General features: G+C 38.0%; 1 protein-coding gene across 2 annotated transcripts in view; it reads right to left on the bottom strand.

Annotated features, from left to right (window-relative positions):
* Nucleotides 1–12,142, bottom strand: part of DPP6 (dipeptidyl peptidase like 6) — a 1,059,737-nt gene that overhangs the window by 445,469 nt on the left and 602,126 nt on the right. For both annotated transcript variants that reach the window (XM_004372755.2, XM_004372756.2), the window contains exon 5: nucleotides 5,899–5,973. In XM_004372755.2, the coding sequence (XP_004372812.1) occupies nucleotides 5,899–5,973 (75 nt within the window). The remainder of the gene's footprint in view (nucleotides 1–5,898; nucleotides 5,974–12,142) is intronic.

Below are 12,142 nucleotides of genomic sequence, written 5' to 3'. Positions count from 1 at the left end.
ATTGATTACCAGGACCTTCCCCTAGAGCTAACAGAGAGAGAAAGCCTTCCTCCAGAGCTGGTGCCCTGAATTTCGAATTCTAGTCCAATAAACTGTGAGAAAATACATTTCTGTTTGTTAAAGTCATTCACTTGTAGTACTTCTGTTACAGCAGCACTAGATAATTAAGACAGAATTTGGTACCAGGAGAGTGAGGTGCTGCTGTAACAGATATCTACAATGTGGAAGTGGTTGTGCAATTGAGTAATGGGTAGAGACTGGAAAGTTTTCAAGTGCCTAATAGTAAAAGCCTAGATTGCCTTGAATAGACTGTTGGTGGAATTATGGACATTAAGGACAATTCTGTTGAGGTCTCAGAAGGAAGCGAGGAGAGCTATAACACTGGAGACAGCACAGATGGTGAGAAGCAGCAGCAGAGAAACAGCAGCAGTAGAACCAGGAGACTGGCATGAGAGGGCGCAGGAGCCGAGTCACGGAACAAGAGAGCTGATTGCATTCGGGCAGAAGGCTTCCTGGAGGGGTAGGCTGCTACTAGGCACTTATCGATGGAGCCAGGCTTCCCAACTCATGGAGCAAGAGAGTTAAGCGCCTTCCAGCCAAGGTTTACTGGCAGAGTGGGGTACCTCCAGGCACTTATCAGTAGAGCTAAAGAGCTGTGTAACACTTGCCAAAGCAGGGCAGAGGCCAGGCCAGGCCAAGAGGCCTGAGGGGGAGAGGAGTTAAGAGGCCAAAGAACCAGGATATAGAAGTTAGAGAGACAGGAGCACAGGAAGCAGAGCTGCCTCTGTCTCAAAGGGTAGGGCCATAAACTTTGGGGTCTCAAAGTGCGTCGCCATGGCCTCTTAGGTTTCAAAGAGTCAGATCTTCACCAACTCAGTTCTGGAGTGTAGGGCTGCCATTCATGAGTGCCAATGGGATGGGGCCAGATTTGTTGCCTAAAGCTGAGGGGGCAGGGCTGCCATGCCCAAGGGGCAGAAGAATAAGGCCTGCAGGGGCAGAGGGGTACGGTTGCCACTCAGACAAACTAGGATAATGGGGCTGCCCAAATGCGAGGAAGCAGAGCTGCCATTCCAGCGGGCCTGGAAGGCGGGGCTGAAGCCCAGGGCTGAGGGGCCTCCAACCAGAATCTGGAGAGTGTGGCCAATACCCAGAGTCTGGAAGGCAGGTCCACTGCCTAAATGGTCTCAGAGAACAGAGGATTATTTTCAAGACTTGAGAACTAATATAATGTGTTCTGCTGACTTGCTTGGTGCCTGTTATCCCTTCTTTCCCTCCAATTTCTCCCATTTGTAATGGAAATGTCTACCTTGAGCTGTTCCACAACCGTACTTTGGAAGCAGATAACTTGTATTCTAGATTTCACAGATAAAGACGAATTTTGCTCCAGGATGAAATTTGTGCTTAGAGTTGATTTAAGACTTTTGGGATGATATGATTGGATGAATGTGTTTTACATGTGGCAAGGACATGAATTTTGGGGGGCCAAAAGGTGGAATGTTATGGATTGAATTGTGTCCCCCAAAAATGTGTTTCAACTTGGCCAGACCATGATTCCCAGTATTGTGTGGTTGTCCACTATTTTGTGATCTGAGGTGATTATCATATGTGTTGTAAATCCTAACCTCTATGATGTTAATGAGGCAGGATTAGAGGTAGTTATGTTAATAAGACAGGACTCTATAGGATTAGGTTGTATCTTGAGTCAATCTCTGTTGAGATACAAAAGAGAGAATTGAGCAGAAAGGAGAAGGACCACATTACCTCCAAAAAAGAAGAGCCAGGAGCAAAGTGCATCATTTGGACCCAGAATCCCTATGCTAAGAAGCTCCTAGACCAGGGGAAGACTGATGACAAGGACTTTCCCCTAGAGCCAACAGGGAAAGAAAGCCTTCCCCTGGAGCTGGCACCCTGAGTTTGGACTTCTACCCTACTAGACTGTGAGAGAATAAACTTCTGTTTTTAAAGCCATCCACTTGTGGTACTTCTGTTATAGTAGCTCTAGATAACTAGGACAGTGGCATGACTATTTGATTATACTGTAAGGTCTATGAGGTAAGGTAGCATATCAGTTTTATACAACATAGTGCCTGATAATATTTTTTTTTAATAAAAGAATAAATGGAGACATCCCTGTGGACTATAAGCTTAAAATTTTCCTGGAAAATGTGTTCTTTATTTGAGCCTTGGAGAGGAATATTGGAGAGAGATGGGGACTAATATTTATTATTTACAATTTTCCAGGTGCTGTATTAAGTACTTGTGCTATTACATTCAAGACTCACAGTAACATGATGAGGTACACGTTGACCCCTTATGAAAGATGAGAAGTCAGGCTCAAGTAAACATAGCTGGTAAGTATCAGAACTAGCATTTGAGCCTAAGTTCACTATCTTTGGGCAGGCAGGCTGGAAGGACAGTAATTATTCTGATATAATAGGGGATATTTGGATTCTTTTGGTGGGAAGGTAATCTGATGTAATGAAATGTTACTGCAAATGAAACACCTACATAAATGATGCTCAGCAACTGGACAGCTGGTTAATACTAAAACATTTTTATGACAGCCTTTTTAATGAAAAGTTGACCTGGTTCACATAAACAAGGTGTAATAACTAACTTTGAGATTTTGGTCTACAAATAAGAACATGCTAAGCATTTATCCATGGGGAGAAAATCTAGTTTCCTTAAAATTAGGGGAGAATCCCATATTGCAATACCCATTTTGGAAATCCTGTGCAACCCTCATGAGAATATTAAAACCTTCACAAAAATCTTGCGGTAAAGAAACTTATTTAACTTTTTTTAAACAGAGTTCCAAAATTTATTTGAACATGGAATCTCTTTTTTTATTTTCAAAGAATACACACTAACATTTTGAGGGATATTTATACTGATACTAAGTACAGTTTAGGAAATCCTGTCATAGTCCACCTTTTTTTCCAGAATTACAGACCTAGGCACTTCCCTTGAAACCCATCCCAAATATCTAACTCCAAATTTTCCTCCTGAATCCAGGGTTTCAAACAGGTTCATTCTGGTTTGATTCAGTATATCTGGGGTGAGAATGAAAATTCTCAGCAGGGTTTTGAACTAGAATGAACCAGTTTGAAGCCCTGCTTGAATCTCAAGCTCTTTCCCGTCTAATCTTTCCTTCAAAAGAACAGAGTATACTTCCTCGGAGAGTCAAACATGCAGTAGCTGCTTCACACTTGGAGACTATTAAGGGTTACTTACTTCTTTTATTCAAGTTACATGTATCAATTTCTACAGACTTCTTACACAGCACTCATTCTCAATAGTTTAATCATTCTCTGAATCCACTCCAACTTTCTCATATTTTCCTTCAGCTGAGAAAACAAACTGAACAGTCCTACTCCAAAGGCCAACAAATGCTGCATAGTGAGAAAGGGTTATCTCAAGACTCCTATTTATAGCCAGTGTTGTACACAGTGAAGACTCATATTTAGCAAAATATTCTTTATCAAAAAAGGTGATTGGTTGCAATGGATCCCTGGGTACTCTTTCAAAAGGAGCACTGGTGGGAATATAAAAAGGTGCAGCTGCTGTGGAAAACAGTTCGGCTGTTCCTCAAAAAGTTAAACATAGAATTAATTACCATATGACCTAGCAATACCACTTCTATGTATATACCCAAAAGACATGAAAGCAGGCATGCAAACAGAAACCTGTACAACAATGTTCATTGCAGCACTATTCACAACAGTCAAAATGTAGAAACAATCCAAGTGTCTGTCAGCAGATGAATGGATAAACAAAATGTGGTACATACATACAATGGCATATTATTCAGCCATAAAGAGAAATGGAGTTCTGATACATAATACAACATAGATGAACCTTGAAAACATGCTGAGTGAAATAATTCTGGCATGAAAGGATAGATATTATATAATCCCACTTATATGAACTATCTAGAATAGGCAAATGCATAGAGACAAAGTGTACTAGCGGTTACCAAAAGTGTATTAGTGGGGAGAGGGGAGATGGGATTTATTGCTTAAGGGGAACTGAGTTTCTGCTTGGGGTGATGAAAGAGTTTGGAAATGGATAATGATGATGGTAGCCCAACATGGTGAAGATAATTAACATCCCCGACTTGTCCACTTAAAATATGGTTAAAACAGCAATTTTTTGTTACATATAATTTACTACAATAAAACAAAAATTTAAAAAAGAAACATTGGGAATGAGGAAAATTGGTGGAGAATTCAATCATGCACAGAACCATAGAATCTTTGAGGAAGCACTCTCGTGCTCTAAATGATCCAATGTAAGAATTTCATCTATAACATTCTGGAGAACAAACATAAAACTTTGTTTTGAGGCTACTAGGAGGATGTTTGTTACCTCACAAGGCACTCCATTCCACTGCTGAAGTGATCTGATTATTAAAACATTCTCTAGTAAGCTGACCTGAAATCTTTTTTTATGCTTGTCTCAGTCAAGTGTTAGCTGTGCCTTCTGGACTAACACAGAACAAACCCACCTTATCCACTTGAAAGTCCTTCAAATAACTGCCAAGTTCTGCCCATTATTCAGGTGTAAGGAACATACTTCCCAGGGTGGTGATGAAGGTGAAATAGCCTATGCTCCCTGTACACGAGGCCCAGGGGCTTGAAGCTTACACAGGCTAGATTAGGGCTGCGTGTAGGAACTGCAGAGTCATGAAGCTAAAGTTTCCTTTAGAATGTCAAATCCAACTGCTCCCAACTCCTCAAGTAGATAAACATGCCCAGTGGTTCCAAAGAACTTGGCTGGAGAAAATGCAAACCATTATATAATTGACAAACAACAACACTTTCTACCAGAAAAATGGAAAACTGAAGGTAAAGTTAAAAAAAAAAAAAAAAAAAGACATTTTGAGGAATAACGTTGAACTCTCCAATAAGTAATCTAGTTGTCAAATCAACTTGTCAAAGAATGCATTCCAGGAATGAACTTGCATCTCAGTGCAAACCAACCCTTTGACCTGACACCCCCCTTCCACCCACACACCATGGTATGTAAGTCAACAAACTGCCCCATGTCCTGCCAGGGGAAGAGTCTCTCAAATTCACCCAGGAGCTATTCCGACCCAAATTACAAGGCAGATACCAGTAGACCCCACAGCAGCTTCAGGAAACGCTAATTAGAATGGTCTCAGAAGACCTAGAGAGGTTGTGGAATTCTATATTTTACTTGCCAGAGAACAAAGTTTCAGAAATACACATTTCTAAAGCTGTTAATCCATTACGAACTGAACATCTGCTTCACTTATACAAATAAATTCACCTTTTCATTCATTTAAAATTATAGAGCAAAAGGAATTTTAAAATATCAGCATGTAAAAAAAAGATACAGGCTTAGAAAATTTTAGACTGCCACTGAAGGCCAGAGTGAGATTTTACAGAAAATTCTGGTGAAGTGCTAAAAATAGGAATGTACACAATAATCAATGTAAGAGCTCAACTCTTAACCAGAACACTATGAATGAAGAGAATTAATGTATTAGTTTAGGGAGAACCTGGCAGTCATTTTTTGTTCTTAAGATAAAATTTAAGAAAATGACAAGAAAAAAAAATTGCACTAAAGGGTAATATAAATCAAAATAAAAACACAAGTTCTTACTATCTCCCCAAGAAATGCCTATGAAATAGCCCCTAAAATGAAAATGCTGTGGTTCTGGGATGGGGCAGGGGTTGTTTTGTCTACCAGGAAGATTTTTATACCTTTCCTCTCCCCTAGGTGGCAGTGTGGCACACCACGTAGATTTTCTCAGGCCCCACCAAATATTTCAGGATTCAAAGATCACAAGAATAAAGATTCAAGGAAATATACATAACAAGGCATCAGAATAAATAAACAATTATTTTATAGACAGGAAAGTGTAGTACTCACTGATTCCACGTTATATGAAAAAAGCGCATACTCTTTATCTGGAGATATTTCATATCTGACGGCTCTTAATGATTCCTGAAAAAAAAAGAAAATTTAAAGTATAACCTATAACAAAACTCAGAAGTGTGTAATAAAAATAAAACTATGCCTGCTGGAGACATTTTCAAGATTTGCTAACAAAATTAGTATGCGGCAAACTTGCTAAAGTACTTTAAAAATGGCTATATCCTCTCTGCTCATCTGAAAAATATTCAGATAACTAATGCTTTCCCACATTTTTGTCTTTTTTTCAAGTTTCTACAAAATAATACTTATTGCATCTACTGAAACAAATCAATAGATAAATATAAAAACCCACAAGTCTTTCCCACAATACTCCCAATCCTTCTGTATCTTTTCACATCCTATTCTTGTAAGCATGTATTATGCAGAAGAAACTTAAATGATTCCTAGGAATGTATGAGCTCTGGGAATTTATTCATCTTACCCCAAAACTCATTGCTGTTAAGTCGATTCCAACTCATGGTGACTCCATGTGTTACAGAGAAGAGCTGCTCCATAGGGTTTTCTTGGCTGTAATCTTTAGGGAAGCAGATTGCCAGGCCTTTCTTCCACAGTGCAGGTTGGGTGGGTTTGAACTGCCAATCTTTAGGTTAGTAGTCTAACACAAACCGTTTGCTCCACCTATGGACTATTTTCACGTCATAGGACCCTTGTAATTGTTCTTTCGTTGGGTCTTTATTTTGTTCTGCCTTTTGGGGTTTCAACCTTCACATACACAGAGTGGTACTTAACTAAAGTCTCAGAGGGAACACTGTGCAGATTTCTGGAGGCTTCTCCAACTAGCTTCCTCCTCTTGGGTACTCTGCCTCATGAGTTGTAACCATCTTCTATCCCTGAACTCTGATCTCTGCCTCATGAAGTCAGCCTACACGGCTTGGGTTCTTCCTGCTTGTGCTGGAGTCCAGCGTTACATTCATGCAAACAGCCCCAGGGAAGGTAGGACTCACTTCACTTGTTTTCATTTTCTCAGGGATCACAGTCCTGCACTGCCTGATAGCCAATGAATGAAAATTATTTTTTTCCCAAATTTTGTCCCGTTTTTTTAGTTGTTTATGTTAGGAAGATAATTATGATCATCTTGCACTCTCGTGGCCAGGACTAGGTATCAAGAGAGTTTTACACCTGTGTTCCTCGTGCCTCGATCAATGGCTGGCTCATAAGAGATGCTCCATGAATGTTTGCTGAATAAATAAATATATCCATAGTTGGTACAGGGTTGAAACAATGTGACTGATATAAAGATGCTCAGAGAAACCAGCAAAGAATCCAACTTTCTACACTTAGAAATCAGCGTGGATCACATTCCCTGAAGAGGGTCAACTGCTAATGATGTCACCTGACTCAGTGAGGATTCCAATAGGTTCACTGGGAAGCCTGCCGTTGCCATGCTTAGGTGTGGTTTCATGCATTTCTGGCCATCACAGTTTGCAGGATCCCCATGGGTGTGGAAAGTACAGGCTATAGGGCCACCTTTTCACCAAGTGCAAATTACGGATGCAAAGTGCCTGAACATGTGTTCCAAGACTACATATATGAATGAAAGGCCAGTTTCCCAAGCAAAGCAGGCCTTAGAAGGCCTAGGCTTCAGTCTTGCCTGAGGGCTATTCCTGCAATAGTCTTGGTCCACTTCTCTATTATTTGTCTTTTTTGATCTATTTGAAACCACTCTTTGTAAATTTCAGATATTAGCCATTTACTTGTCACCTGGATTGTAACTATTTCCCATTATTTGTCTATTGATTTTGTCCTTTTTAATATTAAAATTTTAAACTTTAACACGGCAAGTTAAACACGATTATCTTTTCTTTTATGGCTCTGGGTTTATTTGTATTAAAAAGTTCTCTTTTGGACTAAACTAAATGGTAGATTTTTATTTTTATTTTTTTTAACATTTAAGCCTTTAATCCAAATGGAATTTAATTTTCTATGTTTGTGAAATGAGATATACATTATTTCTTTGCAGAATAAATGCCAGAAAATTGTCTCCTAATTATATTGCTATTTCCCCCAGTGACTTGAAATAGCTGTTTTTCATACATCAAATACTCATTTAAGTACTGAGTTCTTTAGTTGCTTTCACTGATTTCTATGCTATTCTCATGCAAAATTTGATGGTTTAAAGCTTGGACAGTAGATTAAAAAAGCTGTGATTTGTATCGTAGTTACCCCACTTACTCTGTGACATTTAGTAAGTTTCTTACCTCTCTGTGCCTCTATAAAACGGAGACTACATCTGTGCCTACCTCATGGTTGATGCAAAAACCTCATTGAAGCAATACAATGCCTGGCACATAGCAAGTACTCAAAAATGTTTGCTATTATTATTATTGGATTGATTACAATGTCTTATTACGTGTTTGGATACCAAGTAAAGAAAGTACACATTACTATATAGTTTTAAACTTTGTGTGGCTATATTCAGGTGTTTATTCTTTTACATATATATGTATATTTAAGATAATTTCATCATATGTTTAACACTAAATTTTTTTTTTCAGAGTTCTAATTAGGATTGTATTAAAGTTTTATATTAATTTAAAGGGAATTAACATTTTAATATTGTGTTCTTATCTAAGACTTTGTTATATCTTTATATTTTTGAAACCTTCAACAAGACTTTATAGCTTGGTTTACTCTAAGTGTTGTGCCATTCTTGTTAAATTTATTGTAAGGCGTTTTATACTTTTTGTTTTTATTGTGAGTGGAATATTTTCCACCATTTCAATTCTGGGTACTTACATTACTGAAGAGAAAAGCTATTAATTTACTTACATATTTCTTGTATTCATCTATATTAAGAATTTTTCTGTTCATTAGTTTTTTTTTTTAAAAACTAAAGTCTTCTACGTTTTCTAGGAATAGAATTATATTATCAGAAAAGAAGATAGAATCTTTTATTTTATGGTAATTATTCCAACCTTTTAGTTTGCTTATAACTGCACTTCCTATTATCTCCAAAAACATATTAAAGATTAATGGTCATAGTGTGTATTCCTGCCTGATACCTGGTTATAATTGAAATGGTTTTCTTGTTGGCCATTTAGAAAGGTTTTCGCTGCTGGATGGTTCTTCATAAATAGTCTTTATTATATTTAAGCAGTTTAATTTTTATTAGGAGCCACAGATAAAATTTATCAGATGCCCTTTTCACATCAGAAGGCTTTTTCTAAGTTATTTATAGTTGCAATACATTTTATTGTGAGGAACAGCATTCCAAAAAACTAAGGCTCCTGACAGACTAAGACTTCCAGCTAAAGTCTAAACCAAATCACTCCTTGTCCTAAGTGACTCCATTTTGTACTTTTAAAATGTAGTTTCTGCAGAAATTTTCCACTGTACCTCTGACCTAGATACAAGCAGTTTCTACAGAAAAATGCAGTTTTGCCCACCCTGCTATACTCGCGTTAAAGATTGTGTTATACATGTGACTGTGGTGGTCGGCCGATGCTCAGAAAATGGCCCCTTCGCTCTTCCTCAAACAAATGTTTTTCTAACTTGTGCCTGGGTCCTTACAAAGCCCTGTACTTTTCCATAACCTTGTTCTAACCCCCCTCAACCATACTTGTAATTTTCCAAAACTTTGTTCTAATTAACCCAATTTATAATTAGAATAAGCTAATGTTACAACTTTGTAACATTTTTGTATCAAAACACTTTTTCTCTCTTTGAGCATTAGAATACTTAGCATTTTCACTCCTATTCCTTCAACAGACTCTGTATTTCAACAGAACTCACCATCATAATGCTAAAGTAACTCAGTTCAATACAGGCTGCAGATGTCTGGATGCCAGGAAACATGTGATGTTTAGTGGTCAGCCAAAATCCGGTAACCTGGAGCCATCCTTGTAAAAGAGGGGAAACCCCCTGCAAGGACAGTCAACCAAGACCCTGCAACCTGCAACTTTGTAAATGTTAACCAATCAAAAACGTTTTAGCTGTACCCTTCTGTTTGCCATTCTTTCCTTCCTATGCCTCTGTATCACTGCATCCCCGGAAGCACTTAGTTCAGATTATTCCGGCACTGTGTTTTCCATTTTGCAAAATGTTTCTTTTTTTTTTTGGTGTGGTAATAAAACTCTCTGTTTTTAAAGTTAAACAGACTTGTGGTTTTTCCACGACAGTTGTTTGACTTCCTGATACTTAAATGCTATTGTCGTGATTTAAATCTTATGATTTTGATACATGGCTGGGTTCTACTTGCCTACTATTTTATTTATAATTTTTGCATCTATATTCACCAGTGAGAGTGGTGTGAGTTTACATTTTGCATTATTTGGGGCTATTTATTTTTGCTCAATAGCATAATTTTTAATAACATGCTGACTTTACTTAATAATACTGGTTTACGATGATCTCATTTATAAAAAATATGCAAATTTCTGGTTAGATACATATCTAAAGGGCTGGTGTCTTGTTTTTCTGTAATATAGCAATAGATATGTGATTATAAATGGAGAGAAGGAAAGGTGGCTATTAGTAGAAGAGAGATCTATAAAATAATAGAACACCTCAACTTATCAAGCAATAAATGGGGAGTAAATAATAGAAATCATCAATATATGCATAAGCTGTTTTTTGGAAACAGATGTGTACACATACAGGAAAAATAAGTACACATACAGGAAATAACTACACATAGTGGAAAAATAAGAACAAAGTATACAAAAGAAGTAATGATAAGACAAGCAATGAAAAGATTAAATGGATTATGAGGATACAATGTGCAACTCTATGGGATCACATATCACACTTCAATGGACGATCCTATTTGTCCTCTTAGTCAACAAGGAAGAAGTGTCACATGTGAACCTTGTCCTAGTCTTAATGGTTGGGCCCTAATACAGCCTAAAATAATTTCATGTGGAATCAGATTAGGGCTTCAAACTGGTTCAGTCTGGTTCAAATCCCTGCTGAGAATTTGCATTTGTAACAAGTTCCCAAGAAGTTATATATGAGAATCACCTGGGGATCTTGTTAAACTGTAGATTCTGATTCAGTCTATCTGGGGTAGAAATGCAAATTCTCAGCAGGAAACTTGTTAGAAATGCAAATTATCATCAGGGGTTCGAATCCTACCGAAGCTGTTCCAAGCCCTAAGTCAGCACTCCCAGAACTGCATTTACTGGTTGTGAGAGCCAGAGAAAACCTGGAAATTCAGTTTCTATAGAAGAGAGGGAAACCCTGGTGGCACAGTGGTTAAAAGCTACAGCTGCTAACCATAAAGGTCAGCAGTTCAAATCCACCAGGTGCTCCTTGGAAACCATATGGGGCAGTCCTATTCTGTCCTATAGGGTCAACTATGAGTTGGAATCGACTCGACAGCAACAGGTTTGGTTTTTTTGGTTTTATAGAAGAGAGTGAAAGGATGATTAAAGAACTACCATTAAAAAAGTGTTCCCAGATGATTTCACAGCTGAGTTCTTTCTAACCTTTAAAACATAATTTCATGGGACAGCTGTTTCAGCGTTTTTTGCATTAGGCTAAACTGACTCAATGTTTTGCATTTCCAATCTTTATTCTGGGGCAAATATAAGTGGCTTCAAGGAGTAATCATGTGATATTTAATGGAGGATTCACAAGCTATGAACAGGTCTCTGGTTTGCACTTGACTACTAGCCTAAAGGATGGCGGTTCTAACCCATCCAGTGGCACCAAGGAAGAAAGTTCTGGTGATCTGCTTCTGTAAACATTACAGCCAAGAAAATCCTATAGAGAAGTTCTACTCTGTAACACATGAGGTCACTGTGAGTCAGCATCGACTTGACAGCAATGGGTTTGGGTTATTTATTTTTGGTTTTCACAAGGCACAAAGAAAACACAGTAACTGTTGCATCATGTTCTCTGCATGTGGAATGATGGATGCAACCCCATGTTGTAACATGTTCTCAGCATGTGGGCAAGAGTTGAGACAAAGGCGACAGTTAGAAATAATTTAATTTGGGATTAGATCATCGGAGTTCAGGTCTCAGTTCTATACAGCTTCCAGCTGTGTGATTTAGAAAAAGTTATTCTGACCTCTTTAAACTTTAGTTTTCTCATCTGTAAAATAAGAATAGTAAAGTACTGCTGGTCACAAGAATTCCGAAGAATTCAGTTAAACAAGATAATGTGTATACAGCATTTAGGATAGTTTTGGTCACGTTGTAAGCACTCAATATATCAATTATTAGTTATTTCCTCC

Source organism: Trichechus manatus, unplaced genomic scaffold (genome assembly GCF_000243295.1).
Source record: "Trichechus manatus latirostris isolate Lorelei unplaced genomic scaffold, TriManLat1.0 scaffold00020, whole genome shotgun sequence".
Lineage (NCBI taxonomy): Eukaryota > Metazoa > Chordata > Mammalia > Sirenia > Trichechidae > Trichechus > Trichechus manatus.
This window is presented reverse-complemented; position numbering and strand designations above follow the sequence as displayed.